The 26467-nt window shown below is 46.5% G+C and overlaps 1 protein-coding gene across 5 annotated transcripts in view; it reads left to right on the forward strand.

Moving 5' to 3' along the window:
- The window catches only part of MYRFL (myelin regulatory factor like), a 266624-nt gene that overhangs the window by 113441 nt on the left and 126716 nt on the right, over nt 1-26467 (forward strand). For all 5 annotated transcript variants that reach the window (XM_073555517.1, XM_073555518.1, XM_073555519.1 and 2 more), the window contains one exon: nt 25214-25322. In XM_073555517.1, the coding sequence (XP_073411618.1) occupies nt 25214-25322 (109 nt within the window). The remainder of the gene's footprint in view (nt 1-25213; nt 25323-26467) is intronic.

A 26467-nucleotide genomic window follows, 5' to 3' on the forward strand; every position in this document is an offset into this window, starting at 1 on the left:
CTGGATCACGACAGAGACAATACCCAAAGAGGAAACTCGCAAATTTGTAATTGGGCGGTCATTGAACGGGCCCCGAAATCTTCCTAATTTTATCTCCTTATCTAATTTATCGCCCAAAATCTCCGGCAATTCCTTTGCTGATTTTAAATTACGGGCCAAAGAGGGAACTTCAAAAAAACGAACGGGATGAAAAGACCTAAGGAAAAACCGTCCCGAATCTGCACCGCTGCTGGCTTATTGGGGTATTTGTCTATCCAGGGCCCCATTTTTTCCACGTTCACCAGGGTCACAAGGTTCACTCTGTGCGGCAGTCTTGGGGCTGGATGTTCCTTAAGGTGGTCGCGTGCATCTTGCCGCAGCATGAGCACCGCCGCAGACAGAGCACTTGTCTTTGTATTTGCAAAGTCCATAGAATTTGCAATGACCCTTGTTAAAGAGCCAGCACATGCCTGGTTTCCGAACCGCTGCTGAACCTGCATTGGTGATAGATCCAGCGTCTGTTCCGTGAAATGGTTGCGTGTTCCTCTGGGCCATCATCAGTCGTAACCATTAGTCTGTGGCATTGACCCCCCAGCCCAATTGTGGGTTAACGGATAGGCGGTGGTGGAAATCCTCATTGTATTTCCACCAGGCTGATCCCCTGTGTGCCTTGTAAGAATTGTAAATATTGTCCAAATAAATAAATAATTCGGAACAACTCTCCGGATGTTTTTCACCCATAATGCATCCCAACACAGCGAATGCCTGAAACCAGTTATTAATGGTTTTGGCTACTTTGGGCTTCCGTTCGTATACCTTATCCCCTGCTCGACGCTCCTTGTCAATTGAATGTTGTTCGGTAGATACGAGCGACCATATATCAATGAATTCATTGGCCCAAATTTGCTCCTTTGTGCTGATGTCTAGATGTGACCCTAAGGGTAGCACTCCACAAAAAAGGCCATCCTTATAAATTTCTGGGTGCGGGGGTGGAGACAGACCGTATACAAGTATTGGCTGTATCAACTGTGCCCATGCTTATCCTATCTCCACACCAGGCCCCGACATAAGGGCACTCACCAACTTGTGGGCCAGACAGCTGTTGGCTTATATCCTATGATGCCTCATTTTCCATCTCCCGCTGCTCGGCACGTCTTCTCGATCTATGACTCAAGGATTCCCTCCTATGTGATTTTTCTGACGAATCCTCTGACAAAGACGGGGACCGCCAACGTGACGACCTGGAGCACCGACCAACTACGACAACTGGATCTCGATCTGTGGGAACAGCGTCGACTACTACGTCTCCCGCGACGCCTATCCCACAGTCTACAATACCCTTCTGAGGAGGATGAAGAGATGCTGCACGCGGAGCGGTTTCCCACACCCTGTTCTGCAACTTTAGCCATGGTACCAGCACTTTGTATAGGGATATTAACGCCGACACTCAGCAACAATAATATTGCCAAGTTACCCTGTTGTTCTCTTGTTACTAAATGCGATGTTGCTAATTGTCCATCCGTCATTTGGGGTTGTGCAGAACTCAATATTGCTGGAAAGGTAGGGAAAGGTGATCCTCCCCCTTAATTGGCTGATGGTAGTTGGGTTAAAAGGCTGATTGGATTGAGATACAGCCCCCCTAGTTGGGAACACATGTTGCTGGGCTATCGTGGAACCCTCAAGACCATTCCCCCTGATCCCTGCCGGTTCCCCTATTTGCTGTGGACCCGATGGGTTAATCCCCTGTAACGTCGGTTCCAACATTGCTGCAGCTACTTCTTCTTGTGAAGAAGAGGATGAGCTATATGCTCCCCCATCCCGTATTATCCCCCTTGTCCGACCCTTATTATCTGCTCTGGTAGTAATTGCTGCAGTACGGTAGTTGTAACCGCTGGAGCCTTAGAATGTGCTGAATTGGCAACCCCTAAACCCAGTGCAGCTCTAATTTCCTGCTGAGGCTGATCAGTCCCCGCGGCTGCAGTGACATGCCGGGCTGCTTTGGTGGGTTTCCGAGCGCGCACAGTTGGTCAAGTGCTCCAGCTACCGGGTTGCTTTGCGAGGTCTCCGGCCATCGGACACTGCTGATTGAGCCTCAGCAACGAAGGGGACCCGAAAGAAAGTGGAGGCCCTTGGCAATGGCTCAGTTCACCCCCTCACGCTGGCCTTGACTGTAACTAGGGCTTATTTTAAGGGTAGGTCTAATTTTCAGGGAAAGGGTCTTAGACCCGCTGAAATATTTGACCTCCCAACGCTTCAAACTGATCTTGACAAATGTACAGTTTTTACAAGGTCTTCAGCATTTGACTCCATTTATCTTGGGAAGATCCTTTCCTATTCTTCTCCTGGAGAACCTGGTGGTGATCCCATATCCCCAAATACCCGTCCTGGGTGGGGCTCATCCCCTGTCACTGATAGTTATGTAAGTGTGGAGATTGACGAATGCCCTGGCCATCACCTGAATGAGAACTGACCCATGAGCCTGTGAGGATATTCTTTAGTATTCCGTGATTGAGGCTCCAGGATGGCTGACCTTGATGGCCTTCTCCCAGTACCTTTCCGCTCTTCATCACAGTTCGGCAAAGCCCTCACAAACCACACATACCACATACCCCCAGCGGAAACCATCCATTTTCAGAAATCTGACCCGGATGGCCGTTGTGAGATCATGCAGCCCTCACAGTGGAGGCTCTGTATTCACCATCCTCCTCCTCACATCTCATAGCATTATTTACAAAATGCTCATTCATCAGGTGGGTGGATCATTTATGCGGTAACAAAAATCGCAAAAATAACATTGCTACCATGTAAAAAGGAAATGTACAGCCAATAATGTGATACAGTTAGGGGATAAAGCAAGCTATTAGCGATTGTTCTGTCACTATCATTTTTCATCACCCTATATTAAGAGGTCGGTAAACCAGCACCACAAGATTTGCTTGTTTAATGGTCTTAAATCAGCTCATTAGTATACCCTGTCTATGGTTTAATAAATGAAGTTAAAAAAAATAAATCAGTTCATTAGATGCACTTTAAATATTTTTGTGCGCACAATGCATTTGAGGTGCCACTTTTAATTCTTACTTGGGGCCACACTGTCAAAAACTAGCCCTGGTTAGATAAAAGTAATCTGAAACCTGATGATTTTGTCAAGACTGGGCAACCATCAGTCCAATTCTCCTCGAACAGATGATCCTGGGGAAGAGAAGTGTTGGACAGTTTAAATTTTAACAAAATGATCTTTTTGTTTTCAGCATAGATAAGCAGAGCTACCAGTGTTTCTGTGTTTGGGGATTTTTTAAGATACCATATATCTGTTGGATGAACATTTGCAGACAGCTATCTTATGTTTATGGCCAGGTTTAGCTCTAATTCTACCATTCTGTTTTTGATGATATTCTAATTTTGTGAGAAGCGTCTGTATATATATATATATATATATATATATATATATATATAATATATACTGCAGCAATTCACTCAGGTAGACATTACACAGCATTCACAACACAAAACAGCTGCCTTCCGGCACAAAAGTAGACACAGCTGAAAAGTACAGTACATACGGCAGGTCAATACTCCGGCAGGTATACGTCCACCCACACACAGGTCAGTATGAGATCCCACCAGTTCCCACATTCTAGCAGACTGTCCACGATTAAATGGTCTCTTTTCTCTCTAGGACCAAAGACTTCTTAGCTCCTCACCTGACTCCCCAGTCACTCTATTCTGAGAGAGCCTCATTTTTCTCTCTCCCAACTGCAGCTCAAATCTTGGCTGGTCATTCACCAGCAGCACACTTGCCTCTGCTTCAACATCCAGCAGACTCACTGACTCACAAGCAACAACACAAACTGAACCCTTTTCCTGGTTCTCAGCAACAGACTGCACGTGCACTCCTAATCAAGACTTGCAGTGCTAGGACCTAACCCTCACCTAACTGGCCTTGCTACAATATATAATATACACCAAACATGCAGAGAGATCTTGAAAATTTTCACACTAGCCACTAGGCCTTACAGTAGACTCGTATTTTTAAAGTACCAGAAATGTGTATGTGATTTTAAAAATACACACTCTAGTAAGAATATCTGAAGAGTAAATTGACCAAAGTTTGAACACTGCCAATCCTGTCAATTTATACTGAACATATCACACTAAATTTCATCCTTTGCAATCCAAAGAAAGAAATGTGAGTCTTAAAGAGTAACCACCACCATCATTTTATTTATTTATTCATAAATCAATAGTGCAAATGACAATATGAAATATTGAAAAGTATCTTATTAGAGAAATGTGCTTTTTTCTCCTCTAGGGCTGATCATTCATTCTCAAAATTCTCAATTTGCGTGTAACATCTGTCTTCAGTGAAAACAGATTTTCGCATTTGTAAAATTGGAGATGATTTTGGTGCTCATAGTTCTACAGAGAACTGAAACTGTTGTTTCAGAAGAACTTTAAGAAGAACTTCTGTGTCTGCCTTTAGCTCCTACCTCCATAGAATTTTGAAAGCACTGACTGTCATCTTCTATCTAATTCAGTGAAGACAGGTTTTCTCATTATTAAGATTTCACCAATGAACTGAGAATGAAAGAAGCAAATTTATCTAAGAAATAGTACAAATATGAACATATTGATTTATGAAGCTAAAATTAAAATGACAGTTACTCTTTAACCACATTATTTTTGGCATTTTGGCTAAAGTGGAAATACCCTGTGGGAACATACCCTACGCTAAGGAACAATTTAGCATGTAACACTAATATAACATAAATACAAAACACATCCCATGGATGCTACTTCTATAAAATAAATCCATCTGGGACTCCTTGCTGTTGGCCTACCTAGACAACCAAAATTTTGATTTGCCCCCTTGTTTATACCCCTGCTGGGTTGAGGACCTTTGAGCTGCGAGAGAGTTCTACATTTTTTGCCATGGACTTTGCCCCACATGGACTGTGTTCATGCCACAAGGACCAATGTTTGCAGGAGTGAGGATGGATGACCCGATGTCCCAACTGGGTTAAAGGTGGATGTACAGTGTCCATAAATTATTGGGGCCACTGTTTTGTTGGCCTGGGGGCTTCTGTTTATACAGAACTTAATCTCTTATTTCCGGGGTCCAAATCCAGTAGGACCGAGTCCATGCTAACCAAAAAGAGGGAAGGACACCACTTGCTCTCTGCAAGAGAAGCTAACTTTTATAAGTTATTTATTTTATTTGTGTTGTGCATTGGTGTCTTCTAGAAGTTCGAATGCTTGAGGAGAGGAGGAATGTAAGGATGGTGGACCACTGCGGTCATCATCCTACCCCTGAAAACAACAATCACTTTATGTGTACTATGTTGTGCATCTTTTTGTAAATAATGTTATGCGATATAAATAGAGTAATGCGTTAGTAATATGTGTAGTAATGTTTACTGTAATACAGTATGTAGATAATTGACTATAGGCTAAGAGGAGTTAATGTTTGGGACTAACCCATATTGGGATGCGCTAGTCTTAGGGAAAGTGACTTCTTCCTGTTGGGAAGGCACATAGGGTCTGGTGTGTGTGCAAGGTGAGCAGTAACACAAGGAAGGGCGGCACTAAATGAGAGAAGACTGAAAAAGGTGGGATTGCATGACCCTGAGGAAAAGTGACAAAAGAAACAGAGTGACCTTCCACAGTTGGGTCCAAGGAGAGGACACCTAGCCATAAAACCTTGAACTTGTAACATAGAAGATAATGGGCCTTAGCAGGACTGAGAAATTTGGACTGGGAAAGGGTCCGAGCGGGAGATCCAGTAGTGGAAGAAATGGAAAGCTGAGTAAGTAAAGGAGACTTGTTAATAAGGACTGTAGCATTAAAGCTGGGTTGTGGCAAAAAGGACAAAATAAATAAAACATCAGTGTGCATACAGTTGTGGCCAAAAGTATTGAAAACCCTGCAATTTTGTCAGATAATACTCAGTTTCTTCCTGAAAATGATTGCAATCACAAATTATTTGGTATTAATATCTTCATTTAATTTGTCTTAAATGAAAAAACACAAAAGAGAATGAAGCAAAAAGCAAAACATTGATCATTTCACACAAAACTCCAAAAATGGGCCAGGCAAAAGTATTGGCACCCTCAGCCTAATACTTGGTTGCACAACCTTTAGCCAAAATAACTGCAACCAACCGCTTCCGGTAACCATCAATGAGTTTCTTACAATGCTCTGCTGGAATTTTAGACCATTCTTCTTTGGCAAACTGCTCCAGGTCCCTGATATTAGAAGGGTTCCTTCTCCAAACTGCCATTTTTAGATCTCTCCACAGGTGTTCTATGGGATTCAGGTCTGGACTCATTGCTGGCCACCTTAGAAGTCTCCAGTGCTTTCTCTTAAACCATTTTCTAGTGCTTTTTGAAGTTTGTTTTGGGTCATTGTCCAGCTGGAAGACCCATGACCTCTGAGGGAGACCCAGCTTTCTCACACTGGGCCCTACATTATGCTGCAAAATTTGTTGGTAGTCTTCGGACTTCATAATGCCATGCACACGGTCAAGCAGTCCAGTGCCAGAGGCAGCAAAGCAACCCCAAAACATCAGGGAACCTCCGCCATGTTTGACTGTAGGGACCGTGTTTTTTTCTTTGAATGCCTTTTTTTCTCCTGTAAACGCTATGTTGATGCCTTTGCCCAAAAAGCTCTACTTTTGTCTCATCTGACCAGAGAACATTCTTCCAAAACGTTTTAGGCTTTTTCAGGTAAGTTTTGGCAAACTCCAGCCTGGCTTTTTTATGTCTCGGGGAAAGAAGTGGGGTCTTCCTGGGTCTCCTACCATACAGTCCCTTTTCATTCACACGCCGACGGATAGTACGGGTTGACACTGTTGTACCCTCGGACAGCAGGGCAGCTTGAACTTGTTTGGATGTTAGTCGAGGTTCTTTATCCAACATCCGTACAATCTTGCGTTGAAATCTCTTGTCAATTTTTCTTTTCCGTCCACATCTAGGGAGGTTAGCCACAGTGCCATGGGCTTTAAACTTCTTGATGACACTGCGCACGGTAGGCACAGGAACATTCAGGTCTTTGGAGATGGACTTGTAGCCTTGAGATTGCTCATGCTTCCTCACAATTTGGTTTCTCAAGTCCTCAGACAGTTCTTTGGTCTTCTTTCATTTCTCCATGCTCAATGTGGTACACACAAGGACACAGTACAGAGGTTGAGTCAACTTTAATCCATGTCAACTGGCTGCAAGTGTGATTTAGTTATTGCCAACACCTGTTAGGTACCATAGGTAAGTTACAGTTGCTGTTAATTACACAAATTAGAGAAGCATCACATGATTTTTCGAACAGTGCCAATACTTTTGTCCACCCTCTTTTTTATGTTTGGTGTGGAATTATATCCAATTTGGCTTTAGGACAATTCTTTTTGTGTTTTTTCATTTAAGACAAATTAAATGAAGATAATAATACCAAAGAATTTGTGTTTGCAATAATTTTCAGGAAGAAACTGAGTATTTTCTGACGAAATTGCAGGGGTGTCAATACTTTTGGCCACAACTGTAACTATTCCTCCCCTTAAGTTAGTACTTTTTTGAGCCTCCTTTTGCAGCAACTACAGCTGCAAATAGCTTTGGATAAGTCTCTATGAGCATTACACGTCTTGCCATTACAATTTTTGCCCATTGCTCAAGGCAAAACTGGTCTTTCAAGTTAGATAGTTTCCTCTGGTGTACAGCAATCTTCAAGTCTGACCACAGATTCTCAATTGGATTAAGGTCTGGGCTTTGACTAGGCCACTCTAAAACATTTACATGTTTCCCCTTAAACCACTCGAGTGTCAGTATGATTTGGGTCATTGTCTTGTTAGAAGGTGAACCTTCGTCCTAGTCTCAAATCACTGACAGACTGAAACAGGTTTTGCACAAGAATATCCCTGTATTTCACACCATCCATCTTCCCTTCAACTTGAACCATTTTTCCTGTCCCTGCTGGTGAAAAACATCCCCACAGCATGCTGCTGCCACCACTATGTTGCGGCTTACTGTGGACATATGAACTCCAGTCTCTGCTTGCGAACTCTGCAGCTCTTCCAGGGTTTCTTTTGGTCTCTGTGCTGCCTCTCTGATTAATGCCCTCCTTGCCCGGGCTGAGAGTTTTGGTGGGCGGCCCTCTCTTGGCAGATTTGTTGTGGGTACCATGTTCTTTCCATTTGGTGATAATGAATTTGATGGTGCTCTGGGGGATCATCAGAGATTGGGATTTTTTTTATAACCCAACCCAACCCTGACTTGTACTTCTCAACAAGTTGGTCCCTGACTTGTTTGGAGATCTCCTTGGTCTTCATGGTGTTGTTTGGTTAGTGGTGCCTCTTGCTTCATGGTGTTGCAGCCTCTGTGTTCTTTCAGAAAAGATGTGTACATACTGAGAGACCATGTGACACTTAAATTGCACACAGGTGAACTTCCTTTCACTAAGCATGTGACTTATGAATGTAAACATCCAACACGAGCAAAGAGGAAGCTATGTCTAAAAAATCAATCTTTATTGAAACATGATTATTCATAAAAATCATTTCATAAAAGCATTAAACATGTGACAATGGGGGACATGACAAACAAGTAACCGCACCCTAGGGCGAACAGCTTTTATGTAAATATGTACATGCCCCTTGATAAAGCTACCGTGAAACGCACGTCGGGGTCTTCTTGCCCACACCCCAAGGTAAACATGCATTGATTACATCTCTGTGTACTTTTTCTGTCACTAGCCTGAGGATTTTTTCTGGGACTTATACTACTTCTCTTGCACATGCGCATATTAATCGCTGGCAGCCCAAGTATTTATTTATCTCTGGCTTATCCCTGTGGTAGAGATTTTGAGTTTCATTGCATCCTTTTGGAGTTGTTTCATTATTATATCTTACACATATGTATTTTGGCTATGCATTTACTATCAGCATATTTATGCACTTATTGGCCTAATTTTGACTTTATTTAAGCACAATGGCATTCATGTGTATGGCTACTTTATAGCATACCCCTTAGGAGCAACTTCTATCTATTTACATGCACATCTATAATAATAAATGCCCTAACCAGCTTCCGGTTGTAACAACTTCCGTCCAGTTGTAACCGGTGACATCACCACACACACACGCACGTTAACCCTCAACACACCACACCGCCTCAACACACACTCCTCTCACCTTTCACCTCCACTCATGTCCACTCACTCTTTCACTCCACATACGTTCCTTTCTCTCACTCCGTTTCTCATACTCACACCGTCATCGTCGCTGCCCCGACATCTTCCTCCGCCGCCGCGATCCTGGATCCAGACGTTCTCCAGGCCGCCGACATGTTCTTGCGGCGACGCCATCTTGGATTTCGTGAAATCCCGCGAGATTCAAGATGGCATCGCCGCAAGAACATGTCGCTGGCGTGGACGACTCGGGATCCAAAAAGATGGCGTCGGCGAAATCTCGCGAGATTACGCCGACGCCATTTTGGATCCCGATGTCGTCCACGCCGGCGACATGTTCTTGCGGCGACGCCATTTTGGATCGGCGAAATCCCGTCATCGCTGCCCCGACATCTTCCTCTGCCGCCGCGATCCAGGATCCAGACGTTCTCCAGGCCGCCGACATCGGGATCCAAAAAGATGGCGTCGGCGAAATCTCGCGAGATTACGCCGACGCCATTTTGGATCCCGATGTCGCCCGTGCCAGCGACATGTTGTTGCGGCGACGCCATCTTGAATATCGCGGGACTTCACGAAATCCAAGATGGCGTCCCGCAAGAACATGTCGGCGGCCTGGAGAACGTCTGGATCCTGGATCGCGGCGGCGGAGGAAGATGTCGGGGCAGCGACGATGACGGTGTGAGTATGAGAAACGGAGTGAGAGAAAGGAACGTATGTGGAGTGAAAGAGTGAGTGGACATGAGTGGAGGTGAAAGGTGAGAGGAGTGTGTGTTGAGGCGGTGTGGTGTGTTGAGGGTTAACATGGCAAGAGGTGTGAGGCTGTGGGCACACGCTGCGGATTTTGCTGCGGTTCCGCAGCGGTTTTGGCCGCTGCGGACCCGCAGCAGTTTTTGCTGCGGTGTACAGTACCATGATTCCCTTTGGGAATCAAAAACCGCAGTGCAGACGGTGCGGAATTTTCCGCGCGGATTATCTGCGGTTTTCAATCCGCAGAAAGAATTGACATGTCAGTTCTTTCTGCGGATTCTCCTGCGGTTTGCCATCTCCTCTATTGAGGAGATGAAAAACCGCAGGGCAAAACCGCAGAGCAATCCGCAGGTAAAACCGCAGGTCTTTTGACCTGCGGTTTCACCTGCGGATTTTACAAAATCCTCGTGGATGAATCCGCACCTAATCCGCAGCGTGTGCACACAGCCTTAACGACGTCGGCGAAATCTCGCGAGATTTCGCCGACGCCATCTTGCATTCGTGAAATTGCGTCATTTACCTCACGCCGACTTGCTGTGCGGATGCTTGGCATTGCCTGTACCACCATAACTACTGCTGCCTTGGTCCTATGCCTGTTTACTGCCGGTGTCTAATTACAGGGCCAATTTGCCTATACTGCCATAACTATTGCTACCTTGCTACTCTGCCGGTGTCTAATTACAGGGCTAATTTGCCTCTACCGCCATAACTACTGCTGCCTTGCTCCTCTGCCGGTGTCTAATTACAGGGCTAATTTGCCTATACCGCCATAACTACTGCTGCCTTGCTCCTCTGCCGGTGTCTAATTACAGGGCCAATTTGCCTATACCGCCATAACTACTGCTGCCTTGCTCCTCTGCCGGTGTCTAATTACAGGATCAATTTGCCTCTACCGCCATAACTACTGCTGCCTTGCTCCTCTGCCGGTGTCTAATTACAGGATCAATTTGCCTCTACCGCCATAACTACTGCTGCATTGCTCCTCTGCTGGTGTCTAATTACAGGGCCAATTTGCCTATACCGCCATAACTACTGCTGCCTTGCTCCTCTGCCGGTGTCTAATTACAGGGCCAATTTGCCTCTACCGCCATAAGTACTGCTGCCTTGCTCCTCTGACTGTTCACTGCCTGTGTCTAATTACAGGGCCAATTTACCTCTACCGCCATAACTACTGCTGCCTTGCTCCTCTGCCGGTGTCTAATTACAGGGCCAATTTGCCTCTACCGCCATAACTACTGCTGCCTTGCTCCTCTGCCGGTGTCTAATTACAGGGCCAATTTGCCTCTACCGCCATAACTACTGCTGCCTTGCTCCTCTGCCGGTGTCTAATTACAGGGCCAATTTGCCTCTACCGCCATAACTACTGCTGCATTGCTCCTCTGCTGGTGTCTAATTACAGGGCCAATTTGCCTATACCGCCATAACTACTGCTGCCTTGCTCCTCTGCCGGTGTCTAATTACAGGGACAATTTGCCTCTACCGCCATAAGTACTGCTGCCTTGCTCCTCTGACTGTTCACTGCCTGTGTCTAATTACAGGGCCAATTTACCTCTACCGCCATAACTACTGCTGCCTTGCTCCTCTGCCGGTGTCTAATTACAGGGCCAATTTGCCTCTACCGCCATAACTACTGCTGCCTTGCTCCTCTGCCGGTGTCTAATTACAGGGCCAATTTGCCTCTACCGCCATAACTACTGCTGCCTTGCTCCTCTGCCGGTGTCTAACTACAGGGCCAATTTGCCACTACCACTTCATAACTACTGCTGGGCAATTACAGGGTCAATTAGTATCTGTTTACTCTACAATACTCCAGGACGCCTTCTTCACTGCCAGATAACTGCCAAATAACTGCCAAATAGACTCCTTTACCTGTGCCAACATGAGTCATAACAAAAAGTATGCCTATGCCAGTGAAAGGAAAGCAGCTTTAGCACTATGACAAAAACAACGCCGTGCTAATGAGACTCCTGAGGAAAAACACCATCGCCTTGAGAAGATTAAGGCTTATAAACGCCGTCGCCTCACACACGAATCCCCTAACTCTAAATCCATAAGATTGGCTGAAGAAGCCTCTGCACGCCGTCACCGCCGACAACAGACGGCCTCTTCCTCATCATTATTAGACTCACAACAGGATGCTTCCACATCAGCATGTGGAACAATTTACTGCTACACTTCATCCCATATGCCGTTCACTGACATAACTAATCAGCAATCTGTTTCTGCCCTATCAATACCACCATTCAATACCGATGCACAGTATGCCAATGCCAGTGAAAGGAAAGCAGCTTTAGCACTACGACAAAAACAACGCCGTGCTAATGAGACTCCTGAGGAAAAACAGCATCGACTTGACAAGATTAAGGCTTATAAACGCCGTCGTCTCACACACGAATCCCCTAACTCTAAATCTATTACATTGGTTGAAGAAGCCTCTACACGCCATCACCGCCAACAACAGACGGCTTCTTCCTCATCATCTATAATAATAAATGCCCTAAGCAGCTTCCGGTTGTAACAACTTCCGTCCAGTTGTAACCGGTGACGTCACCACACACACGCACATGTTAACCCTCAACACACCACACCGCCTCAACACACACTCCTCTCACCTTTCACCTCCACTCATGTCCACTCACTCTTTCACTCCACATACGTTCCTTTCTCTCACTCCGTTTCTCATACTCACACCGTCATCGTCGCTGCCCCGACATCTTCCTCCGCCGCCGCGATCCTGGATCCAGACGTTCTCCAGGCCGCCGACATGTTCTTGCGGCGACGCCATCTTGGATTTCGTGAAATCCCGCGAGATTCAAGATGGCATCGCCGCAAGAACATGTCGCTGGCGTGGACGACTCGGGATCCAAAAAGATGGCGTCGGCGAAATCTTGCGAGATTACGCCGACGCCATTTTGGATCCCGATGTCGTCCACGCCGGCGACATGTTCTTGCGGCGACGCCATTTTGGATCGGCGAAATCCCGCGATAGTCAAGATGGCGTCGCCGCAAGAACATGTCGCCGGCGAGGACGACGTCGGGATCCAAAATGGCGTCGGCGAAAACTCGCGAGATTTCGCCGACGCCATTTTGGATCCCGACGTCGTCCACGCCGGCGACATGTTCTTCCGGCGACGCTATCTTGACTATCGCGGGATTTCACGATACTCAAGATGGCGTCGCCGCAAGAACATGTCGCCGGCGTGGACAACGTCTGGATCCAGGATGGCGCCGGCGGAAGAAGATGTCGGGGATCGTGGAGCAGCGGCGATGACGGCGTGAGTATGAGAGACGGAGTGAGAGAAGTGGTCGTATGTGGAGTGAAAGAGTGAGTGGAGATGGTGAAAGGTGAGAGGAGTGTGTGTTGATGAGTGTGTGTGTTGAGGGTTAACATGGCAAGAGGTGTGATGCTATCGCATCCTCCCGATGCGATAGCATCGGGCCATAATCTAGTATTTACATAAATGCTGTTCGCTCTAGGGTGCGGTTACTTGTTTGTCATGTCCCCCATTTTCACATGTTTAATGCTTTTATGAAATGATTTTTATGAATAATCATGTTTCAATAAAGATTGATTTTTTAGCCATAGCTTCCTCTTTGCTCGTGCTGGATGTTTATACTTTTTGAAGCTGTTTGTCTTCTAGGCATTTCTATTTTGAATTCTGACTTATGAAGGTAATTGCTTGCACCAGAATTTTTTTAGGGCTTCAAAGCAAAAGGAGCGAATACATATACACAGGTCAATTTTTGTTATTTAATCCTGTAAATTAAATTTCCTCCTATATTTTTCTCACTTCACTTCACCAACTTAGACTATTTAGTGATGATGCACCACACAAATTGGATTACAAAGTTATTTAAACATAGGTTGTAATGTAACAAAATGGGTTTAAAGCCAATAGTGGGAGGCAGGAATACTTTTGCAAGGCTCTCTCTATAACCTTTATCATTTACCATTCAGTAAATAGTTTATTTTGGAATGATCTCCCTTTTTGAACTGTGAAACATGTCGTGCTGGCAAGCCCACAACACCATATGGCCTGCAAGGGCGTAAGGTCCTCACAGCACAAGTTCTTAGTCAGGACCCACACTTTTATGTATCGTGCCGGAATGCTGAAGTCGACTGTCTCACCCATTGCTACAACTCCACCCTAGGTTACACAGACACACATACAGTGTAAAGGACATACCGGGTTTTCTTATCCTGTTCCGTTTCTCCATACTCCTGCAGGGTGAAGGACCTTTGTTCATATGACCATGGTATCACCAAAGGTCCTTCTACATTTACAACCAGGGAAAGTGCACCAATAATGTGGGTCTGACATTATTGGTGCAGTTTCTGGCTCGTAAAGATAAAACCCGCATAACTGATTAAAAATGAGTAAAGCCAAGTCTTGGTTTTCCAGAAATGTTAAGTCACAGGTTGATGTTTTTTTTTGTCTGTATGCGTGCGGCGATGAGAGCTTATTCTCACTGTCAGTTTCTGTCCTGTTTCTCCAACATAGAGAAAACCAGGATGACAAATTGTGCACAAAATTAAGTATGTACATCACATTGGAAGAGAATCATATGAATGGCTAAACATTTCTGTGGTCCAGAACACAACATAAACAGTATGAAAGTTGTTATATTAAAAAGTAACTTCAAATCGCAAAAACACCGAAGGGTCTGTTAACAAAAATTTATGGAAGGCTTTGATTACCTCCACACAGGAAAAATCTGTCACAGGGATTTATGACCTACTACAAAATCTGATACAGGAAAGATATACCATATTTTCTGGATTATAAAACACACTTTTTTCCCCCAAATTTGGGGGGAAAATGGGGGTGCGTCTTATAATGCGGATATACCTTACCAGTACTGTTGCTGCAGGCCGCAGGCTGGGATGAAAGGGTGTCCGGCGGTGCTGCGGGGGCTCTGCCGATATTTTGTGATAGGACAGAGCCCTTGCAGTTCCATCGTTTCCTGTGCAGTGGTCTCCGGGAAAATGGCCGCCGGGGCGGCACATGTGCAGATGGAGATCTCGGCACAAAGAACTCGGGAGATGAGATCTCAGGATAGACTATAGGAAAATGGCCGCCAGGAGCGGCGCATGCGCAGATGGAGATCTCAGCACCCCGATCTCAGGAGATGAGATTTCCATCTCCACATGAGCAGCCCCCGGCGGCCATTTTCTCGACGTCCACCGCACAGGAGGAAACCATGGAACTGCAGGGGCTCTGGCTTTCACAAAATGTCAGCAGAGCTGCCGCAGCACTAGAGACACCCGCAGCAGCACAGGAGACACCCGTAGCAGCGCTGGACACCCGCAGTGGCGTGCCACACATCGGAACACCCCCTTATCCCAGCCTGTGGCCTGCAGCATCAACCCACTCCTGCCTTCTCCAGCAGCAACCCTGGGACCCAGCTTCACTGCAGCCATCACCCCCGGGAAGCAATAAGATTCATGGAGTATAAGAAGCCCACCATTTTATTAAAAAAAAAATCCTATTTTTCTCCTCAAAATTTGGGGTGAGTCTTATAATCTGGAGGGTCTTATAATCAGAAAAATATGGTATAACTTTGTACCGGGTTAGCCAGTAGATAGAAAAATATTTGGAATTGAGAGTCCTCAGTGATTGATACTAGAGTTGAGCGACTTTTGGTTTTTTAGGGTCGAGTTTCGTTTCGTGAAACCCGACTTTTCCAAAAGTCGGGTCGAGCAAGATCGGCCGATTATAGGGAAAAGTCGGGGTCGTCCCGAAACACGAAACCCAATGTAAGTCAATGGGGAATAAAAGTCGGCAGTGAGAGGAGGACAGGAAACACACCTACAGTGCTCATTTGAATGCCAAAAGCATCAATTCTTCTTACTTAAGCTGGTCAACCTTAATTAACTTCATAATACAAGTTACGCACTGAAAAATGGGGGTTATTTGGCTAAAGTTGTGGGGGGGTAGGGCTGGCTCCAGGTTTTCATGTGCCCTGGGTGAAAGAGCGCCCCTTTAACACATAATACCACAACTCATCATGCTCCGATACGGCAGAGAAATAGCGGTATAGTACAATGAAAAATACTTCACTTTTTACATCTCATGACGAGGCCCATCTATTTCTCCATACAGAATCATTGGTCCCATATAATGTTTGAAACAGTATATGATGAGCTCCACATAATGCTACAGTATATGTTGGTCCCCATGGATGAAGCTCCACTGTCTTATGGGCCCAAATAATGCTCCAAACATAATGGGCCCCATTTCTAATGCTCTAGTGTATAATGGGCCCTGTAAATGCTGCTCCAGTGTCTGATGTCCACCTTTGGAATGTTCCAGTGTATGGTGGGCCCCATCTATCATTCTCCAGAGTATAGTGCTCCCCAAAAATTGCTGTCCCAACATTGAAAACAATGAAATAAGTCTCCTCGCTAGGGAATCCCTGTACTAGTCTGGACTCCTCGTCGTCCCCATCTTCCATCTCACTGCACAGTATTTCAACCTTGCAAGTGCTGTGATCCTGAGCAAGCAGGGGGGGCCCACTCGTTGGCGACGGCACTGGCACAGGGCCCCTGATAGTACGGTGGTGTGTCTGATGGCGGGTGTGCCGAACCTGCACTTTCATCTGCAGCTTCCTCTTTGTCACCGTGTAAGATGGAACTGTATATGGGAAGGGTAACCTGAGTTTCATCAGGGTCAGATTCAGGCCGGGTAGCGTGCGAGGGGAATATAGTGGTCTGGGTCAATGTACCAGCAGATTCATCGAGCAGTGGCTGGGCATCAGTGCACTTGTGTCGCCCCCAGGAGTACGGTCGCCACAGTGGCATTACCTTCCTCCTAGGGAGTGTGATGTCATGCTTGGGAGCAACGAACGATCTCTCTAGCAGGTTAACTGATTGGGCGGCGTTATTCCCACGAGTCATGACCCTCCAAACAGCGTTCATGAAGGCAAAATGTTTGTTTTACGTGGGCAGTATGGTTGCAAAGCTGAACCTTAAAGGAATGTCCAGAAGGGCACCACCAGGAGTGGAGCCTACGGCGTAATTTGACTCAACACGGGCAACCTCAACCATGCCAGCTACAGAACAGATGCACACATTGCAAGCTTAATTCCGTTAACGAACGAGACTCCGTCATGCCCCGCGGTCCGAGTCCGGCTTACTAGAGGGACACGTGAGGCTCTGGCACATGAGATTGGCCAATAACTGGTGTGTCATGCCCTTACATGTCCGTGGCTGCATGTGCGCTACACTGAAAAGGCCAGCGTTTGTCGCTTACAGGTGCAGATAACCCGCTGAACAACGTTAGTGATGGGGATCACTGATTACAATTATTACTCACGAACGATGATTTCCCAGTAAGTGCAGGTCAACCGCAGTTCCGGAATTAGGCCTAACCGTCATTCCTGAAAAAAATGAAAAACTTACGTGTGCAAACCACAGGTGCTGTAGCTTGCTTAACAGCTCGCCAGCCATTCTCACGCCCAGTATGGGTTACACGTGATTGCACAAGGGTGAGAAAGGGTACCGTATCCCCGGATAACATGTATGGATAGCGTACACATTCAAAAGATATGTCTATACATCAGGAGGCAGGCTCAGACGGTGTTAGGCCCAGTATGGCTTGCACGTGATTGCACAAAGGTGAGAAAGGGTACCGTATCCCCGGATAACATGTATGGATAGCATACACATTCAAAAGATATGTCTATACATCAGGAGGCAGGCTCAGACGGTGTAAGGCCCAGTATGGCTTGCAAGTGATTGCACAAAGGTGAGAAAGGGTACCGTATCCCCGGATAACATGTATGGATAGCGCACACATTCAAAAGATATGTCTATACATCAGGAGGCAGGCTCAGACGGTGTAAGGCCCAGTATGGCTTGCAAGTGATTGCACAAAGGTGAGAAAGGGTACCGTATCCCCGGATAACATGTATGGATAGCGTACACATTCAAAAGATATGTCTATACATCAGGAGGCAGGCTCAGATGGTGCCAGGCACAGTATGGATTTGACGGCCCAGACTACACAGCGGAGGAGCAGGGAGAGGTAAAGATTGCAAATGCTGGGGCCCTGCCCAAGCAAGGGGGGCCCACTCGTGGGCGTCGGTACTGGCACTGGGCCCCTCATAGTACAGTGGTGTGTCTGACGGCGGGTGTGCACCACCACCGTCAGGGACACTTGATTGCACTATGAGGGACCCTGTGCCAGTGCCCGCGCCCAAGAGTCGGCCTACCCACCTGTCCAGGGCAACGGCACTCGCACGGTGTCGTGCGCTAGGTGGTGACCCCGGCCATGGGGGGGGGAGGCAGCACAGTTAGGGAGTTTTAGAAAGTGGCATATGTTGATGTTGGACATTCAGCTGATGCAAAAGGCGAAATAGGTCAAGTCCCAGGAAGAGGTGGACCAAAGCAAGCCATTTTTCTGTCACCCTATGTGTCATCAGGGGAAGGTGGGACAAAATCCTTGGAAACCCATGCATGGTTCATTTTAATGAAGGTTAGATCATCCACATTTTGGGTTGACAGACGGGTCCTTTTTTCTGTCAGGATTGATCCAGCTGCACTGAAGACTCTTTCCGATAGCACACTTGCAGCTGGGCAAGCGAGCTCCTGTAAGGCATATTGTGCCAATTCAGGCCAGGTGTCCAGTTCAGCAGCCCAATAGTCAAAGGGGAATGACCTGTGTGGGAGAACATCGATATGGGAGGAAAAGTAGTTTGTAACCATAGTTGACAACTGCTGTCTCCTGTCACTTTCCATCGATGCTGTATTACCAGTTGTGTGAGCGGTACTTGAAAAATCAGTCCACAACATTGTCATGAAACCCCTGTCTCCAACGCCACTTCTGCTGTGTGCACCATGAACACCTCTGCCAAGCTGCCCCCGGCCCGTACGGCTCGTGTGAGAACCATCACCGCTGCTGTGTGCTGGGAATGCCTCAAGCAACCGATTTACCAGAGTTGCTTGTTTATTAGCCAATATTAGGTCAAGGTTCTCCTGTGGCATGATGTTTTGTAATTTGCCTTTATAGCGTGGATCCAGGATGCTGGCCAACCAGTAGTCGTCATCGTTCATCATTTTGGCAATGCGGGGGTCCCTTTTTAGGATCCGCAAGGCATAATCTGACATGTGGGCCAATGTTCCCGGTGTCAATGATGCACTGCGAGTGCTGGTTGGAGGAGCACTTTCTGGCAAATCCACATCCCTCCAGTCACGCACAAACCCTGTACCAGACCTTGCCACGCCAACATTTTCACTTGCCCCACGAGATGCATCCTCCTCCCCTAAGTAATCATCCCCATCATCATCCTCCTCCTCCTCTTCTTCCTCCAACTCGTCCAGGAGAGGTCCCTGAGCAGACAATGGCTGAATGTCATCAAGGATTCCCTCCACCTCTTCCTCCTCGTCAACATTGGCTGCAGACGCCTGCTCCTTAAGGTGCGTCAAAGTTTGCATGAGCAGACGCATAAGTGGGATGCTCATGCTTAGGATGGAGTCGTCTGCGCTTACCAGCCGTGTGCATTCCTCAAAACACTGAAGGACTTTACAGAGGTCTTTCAGCTTCGACCACTACACACCTGTCAACTCCATGTCTGCTCTCAAAGTGCCTGGCCGTGTATCCTCCCAAAAATGCATTATGGCCTGCCTCTGCTCGCACAGCCGCTCCACCATGTGCAGGGTGGAGTTCCACCTAGTTGCAATGTCGATAATGAGGCGGTGGTTGGGAAGGTGGAGCAATCGCTGCAGCTTCTGCATACGAACGGAGTGTACAGGCGACCGGCGGATGTGCGCGCACAGTCTTCGCACCTTATGGAGCAGGGCTGTTAACTCCGGATAATTTTTGAGGAAGCACTGCACCACCAGGTTCAAGGTGTGAGCCAAGCAAGGTATGTGGCTGAGTTTTGAAAGGGCTATGGCTGCCACAAAATTACGTCCGTTATCACTAACTACCTTGCCTGCCTCAAGATGTACACTGCCCAGCCATGACTCAGTTTGTCGCTTCAAGTACTCGGCCAGCACCTCGGCGGTGTGTCTGTCGCCCAAACACATCATCTGCAACACAGCCTGCTGACGCTTTCCACTAGCTGCTCGATAGGGGGACACCTCGTGTGCAACAGTGGCAGCTGCAGATGGAGTGCTCGTACGACTGCGCTCTGTGGACGAGCTTTCGCTTCTGGAGGAGGAGGAGGAGGGTGGAACGCCTACAGCCAACTGTTTCCTATACCGTGGGCTAAGCAGCACTGTCCCACCACCGCTGTCCCCTGTGGACCCTGCATCCACCACATTAACCCAGTGCGCAGTGATGGACACGTAACGGGCCTGGCCATGCCGACTGGACCTTGCATCAGTTGTGAGGTGCACCTTTCCACTCACTGACTGCTTGAGTGCATGGACAATGCGGTCTTTCACATGATGGTGGAGGGCTGGGATGGCTTTGCGAGAGAAGAAGTGGTGACTGGGTAGGTCATAGCGTGGTACTGCATAGGCCATGAGTTCGCGGAAAGCTGCGCTTTCCACCAACCGATAGGGCATCATCTCAAACGAGATTAGTTTGGCAATGTGGGCGTTCAAACCCAGTGTACGCGGATGAGAGACTGAGTACTTTCTTGACCTACTCATAGTGTCTGGGAGGGTGAGCTGGACTTGAGAGCTGCATATGGTGGAAGTAGCGGTGGACAGGGCGGACTGAGAGAGGGTTGATGATGGTGATGGAGTTGGTGTTCTTTCTGATGGCCTAGATTCAGTATTTCGTTGATATAACAGTGGGATTCCCTGACTGCTGTGGCCTTGCAACGACACCTCAACATTTGCTGCTGTGCTAACCGGTGGGCTTACAGTGGGGGAAACAATGTAGCGTTGCTGACTACCTTCTTTGTGATCAGTTGCACATGTGGCACTTGAGGTTTGGTGTTGTGTCCACGCTTGCAAGTGCATGCTGGTTAAATGTCTAAGCATGCAACTGGTATTCAAATTTTTCAGATTTTTCCCTCGGCTAAAGGTCTTTGCGCAATTCTTACAGATAACCTTGGCCTGATCATGAGGATTTTGTTCAAAAAAGTGCCACACTGCACTCTTCCTACTTTGGCAGACTTGCGGCCTAGCACGCTGTGATGTTTTGACCCTCTGGACAAGCTGTCCAGCAACTCTTTTGATTTTTGGAACCTGTCTTTGGAGTGCTCCGGGCCTGCCAGATAACAGCTGTTGCGATGTTGATGTCTGCTGTGGATGCTCCTCATCTGAGCTATTGGAAGCAGCACCCTCTTCCCCCAATGGATGCCAATCTGGGTCAACAACTGGGTCATCCATCACCTCCTCTTCAATGTCATGTGCACCTTCCTCTGTGTCACCGTGTATGGTGGTATAGTGTGCGGGAAGGGGCACCTGAGTCTCATCAGGGTCAGAATCTGGCTCTGTACACTGCGAGGACAATGTAGTGCTCTGAGTGAATGTACCAGCAGAATCATCTATCAGCGGCTGTGCATCAGTGCACTCCATGTCAGATTCATCTTGGCCTGGGTAATTCACCATTTCACTTGATAATCCAGGCATGGTATGTGAAAACAGCTCTATGGAGTAATCAGTAGTATGGCCTGCGTCATCCTTCAATCTTGGTTGTGGTGAAGGACACAAGGAAAGGTGTGGTTCATGAACATGAGCCTCCAATGACGACTCAGTGCTTTTACTTTTTACAACTGAAGAAGAGGAGGCGATAGAGCTGGAGGCTGAGTCAGCAATGTAAGACAAAACTTTTTCCTGATGCTCTCGCGTTAAAAGCGGTTTGCCAACTCCTAGAAAACTAAGCCTTCGAAGCCTTATGGAGCCAGACGATGACGCAGGCTCAACACCTCCTGCATTCGGTCCTATTTTGCTTTTGCCACTACCATCAGATCCACCACCAACACCATCATTACCAGCTGCCAACCCCCGCCCAATTCCATGGCCTCTTCCACCAGCCTTCCTCATTTTTGGTAGAAATGTAGACAAAATCCTACAAACTATATAGTAATGTAAAACAAGGTACAAGGTGTCTATAGGACAGGGGAGATTTAGATTTTCTGCAGACACTTGTGGACACTGGACACTTGGATTGTGTGAGGCCCACTGAATATCACAGCGCTATGTCACAGACTCGATGGCACAGGTGTGAAAAAAGTGACTACAGGATAAGGGAGATTTTGAATTTCTGGGAGATTTTGAATTTCTGCAGACACTTGTGGACACTGGACACTTGGATTGTGTGAGGCCCACTGAATATCACAGCGCTATGTCACAGGCTCGATGGCACAGGTGTGAAAAAAGTGACTACAGGATAAGGGAGATTTTGAATTTCTGGGAGATTTTGAATTTCTGCAGACACTTGTGGACACTGGACACTTGGATTGTGTGAGGCCCACTGAATATCACAGCGCTATGTCACAGGCTCGATGACACAGGTGTGAAAAAAGTGACTACAGGATAAGGGAGATTTTGAATTTCTGGGAGATTTTGAATTTCTGCAGACACTTGTGGACACTGGACACTTGGATTGTGTGAGGCCCACTGAATATCACAGCGCTATGTCACAGGCTCGATGGCACAGGTGTGAAAAAAGTGACTACAGGATAAGGGAGATTTAGATTTTCTGCAGACACTTGTGGACACTGGACACTTGGATTGTGTGAGGCCCACTGAATATCACAGCGCTATGTCACAGGCTCGATGCAGCAGGTGTGAAAAAAGTGACTACAGGATAAGGGAGATTTTGAATTTCTGCAGACACTTGTGGACACTGGACACTTGGATTGTGTGAGGCCCACTGAATATCACAGCGCTATGTCACAGGCTCGATGGCACAGGTGTGAAAAAAGTGACTACAGGATAAGGGAGATTTTGAATTTCTGGGAGATTTTGAATTTCTGCAGACACTTGTGGACACTGGACACTTGGATTGTGTGAGGCCCACTGAATATCACAGCGCTATGTCACAGGCTCGATGGCACAGGTGTGAAAAAAGTGACTACAGGATAAGGGAGATTTTGAATTTCTGCAGACACTTGTGGACACTGGACACTTTTGGATTGTGTGAGGCCCAATGAATATCAGAGCGCTATGTCACAGGCTCGATGCAGCAGGTGTGAAAAAAGTGACTACAGTATAAGGGAGATTTTGAATTTCTGCAGACACTGGACACTTTTGGATTGTGTGAGGCCCAATGAATATCAGAGCGCTATGTCACAGGCTCGATGCAGCAGGTGTGAAAAAAGTGACTACAGGATAAGGGAGATTTTGAATTTCTGCAGACACTGGACACTTTTGGATTGTGTGAGGCCCACTGAATATCAGAGCGCTATGTCACAGGCTCGATAGCACAGGTGTGAAAAAAGTGAATTGTAGAATTGGGCAGAATAGGAATCTCCCTAGAGTGTAGGTCTGTAAGAACGGAACAAGTCCTCCACTTATCCTTCCACAGTGACACACAGATAGCTTCACTGTGGCTGTGATAACAGCCGTTACACGGTACTGTGTGAGGAGCGTACACTGCTGTATGGTGTGAATAAATGCACGCTCAGTACCTTAGCAGGACAAAAAAAAAATTGGGATTGCTTTTAAAAAAGCAGTTTGCAGAGCAGTGGGGAAACAGCAATGCAGCTGTCAGGAAGCCTTAGAAGGCAGCCTAACAACCAACACCGCTGATCCACCACAATATAGCCTCCCCTTGCACTGCACACACAGTGACTGGTGTGTTGCACAGGCAAAATCGCTAGCAGCAGAAGCAGTTTTTATGTCTTCTTCCCTGCCTAACGCTCTCCCTACAGAATCAGCAACCTCTCCCTATGCTAAGATCGGCAGAAGTAAGATGGCGGTCGGCGTGCACGCCCTTTTATAACCCCTGTGACGCCCACCAAAGCAAGCCAATCACTTGCATGCCCTTCTGAAAGATGGTGGCGACCCCTGCCTATGTCATCACGTTGCCAACAGTGTCCGTGGATCCTGATTGGCTGAAAAAGAGCGCTAAACAAACTTTTGAAACGCGACTTTGGCGCGTAAGTCGCCGACCTCGTGGCCGACCTCATCCTAGGGTAGGGTTTCGTTTCATGAAACCCGACTTTGCCAAAAGTCGGCGACTTTTGAAATTGTTCGACCCGTTTCGCTCAACTCTAATTGATACCTTTTAATGGCTAATGGAAAAGATGGTAATAAATTGCAAGCTTTCAAGATTACTCAGGTCTCTTCATCAGGCATATACAAAATCTGAAAATTGTCATTAAGGCTACGTTCACACGTAGCGGAACTCTCGCGGAAATTACCGCGAGAATTCCGAATTCCATTCCGCGGGAAAATCGCATTTTAAATTCCTGCGATTTTCCCGCGGAAAAACTAGCATTTTGCAAGCATTATTAGCTTGCAGAATTGCTAGCGTTTTCCAAGTGATCTGTAGCATCGCTTGGAGAACTGATTGACAGGTTGGTCACACTCGTCAAACAGTGTTTGACGAGTGTGACCAACTTTTTACTATTGAGGCTGCCTATGCGGCATCAATAGTAAAAGATAGGATGTAAAAAATAATAATAAAAAAAATATTGTTATTCTTACCTTCCGGCGTCCCGCGCAGCCTTCCCGCCTCTCTCCACGCTCCTGGTCCCAGTAATCCTTTGCCAGAATTACCGCAATGACGTCCGTTCTCGTGGGATCGCGACGTCTTGTGGTCAGTCGCAATGACGTTGAGCGAATGACCGCGAGACTTTGCGATCCCGCGAGAACGGACGTAATCTCTCGCAAAGGATTACTGGGACCGGGAGCGTGGAGAGAGGCGGGAAGGCTGCGCGAGACGTCGGAAGGTGAGAATAACAATATTTTTTATTTTAAATTCTATTTTTTACAGGGATATGGTTACCAAAGCCCGGAGGATAGTCTCCTCTCCTCCGGACCGTAGGTACCATTCGCAAATGTTCTGCTTACTTTTCGCATGGTGTGCACAGCCACATGCGGAAAGTAAGCAGAACATTGCATTCCTATGGGTGCAGGATCGCCGCGATTCCGCTAAATTAATGAGCATGCTGCGTTTTTTACCGTGAAGAGATTCCGCCGTGATAAAAACCGCAGCATTAGCACAGCATTGCGGAATCCCATAGGAATGCATGGGATACTTATTTTTCGCGGCAAAATCGCGCGGTTAAAACCGCCTTGAAAACGCGAAAAGACCGCCACGTGTGAACATAGCCTTAAAGGTATCACAACTACAAGATTATTATTTTGTTTCTCCAGCTGAGAACAATCAATATTTCTTCAGATAACATTGAAACATGATTTTCAAAAAGAGTAAAGCAGCATAATACATTTTCTTTTTTTTTTCAGGTTGACACAATGGAGCAACTCAGAAGAATAGCTCAGATGAGGCTGGTAGAGTATGATTACAGACCAGAATTTGCAAACATCATGGGAATTGACTCCCTTCATGAAACAGGTCAAATTATTTATTTGATATTTTTAACTTTAGTTTTATCATATGTTTGTCAGTGATTATATATGGTGTTAATTTTAAATATGGTATGCATTTTGAGATATTATATCAAAAGGTCAGTAAACATTATCAGAATTAGGCTTTCTAAGAGATCCATTTATAAATGGGTATTGTGTCTCAGAATGTAAGCCAGAGAACAAACGGAATGGAATACCTAGGGAAAAGAACCCTTAAAGGGAACCTTTCACCAGATTTTGTCGATATGTGTTACGGCCACCACCTTTAAGAGCTGATATGCAGCATTCTATAATGCTGTATTTAAGCCCCCAACCTGACCTGTAAGAGAAGAAATAAAACTTTTATTATACTCACCTGCAGGGTGGTCCGGTCCTAGAAGTATCACTCTTCTTGGTCCTGTGCCTCCCATTTGCTTGTGATGCCGTCCTCCTTCTTGGTTCGTGTGGATGATGTGTCCTTACGTCATCCATAAAAGTCTCCTCGGCATCGCACTCCTGCGCAGGCGTACTTCTCCGTCACTTTTACATCCACACGAACCAGGAAGGAGGACGGCATCGCAAGAAGATGGGAGGCGCCAGACCAAGAAGAGCACCACCTCTCGTACTGGACTGCCCTGCAGGTGAGTATAAAAAAAGTTATTTTTCTTCTCTTACAGGTCGGGTTGGGGGCTTATAATCAGCATTATAGAATGCTGTATATCAGCCCTGAAAGGTGGTGGTCGTAACTTATATCGGCCAAACCTGGTGACAGGTTCACATCAACCCCTTAAGGACCTAACCACTTTGTAGGTTAATGACCAGGCATTCATTTTGAAATCTGACCACTATTTGGAAACATTCACCAATCTCAAACTCGGCATAAATGTAGCACTTTCGGATTTGTGTTCAGTTTCCTGAGCATTTTTCCTAAAAGTTGGCAAAATTTGGTCACAGTTTGTTAATCCCTTAGTGACAGAGCCAATTTGCAGCTTAATGACCAGGCCATTTTTTTACAATTCTGACCACTGTCAATTTATGAGGCTATAACTCTGGAACGCTTTAACAAATCCCGTAGATTCTGAGTTTGTTTTTTCGTGACATATTGTACTTCATGTTAGTGGTAAAATTTCGATATGACTTGCGTTTACTTAT

The sequence above is a fragment of the Dendrobates tinctorius genome, unplaced genomic scaffold (assembly GCF_039654945.1).
Source record: "Dendrobates tinctorius isolate UK_male_01 unplaced genomic scaffold, ASM3965494v1 ptg000224l, whole genome shotgun sequence".
Lineage (NCBI taxonomy): Eukaryota > Metazoa > Chordata > Amphibia > Anura > Dendrobatidae > Dendrobates > Dendrobates tinctorius.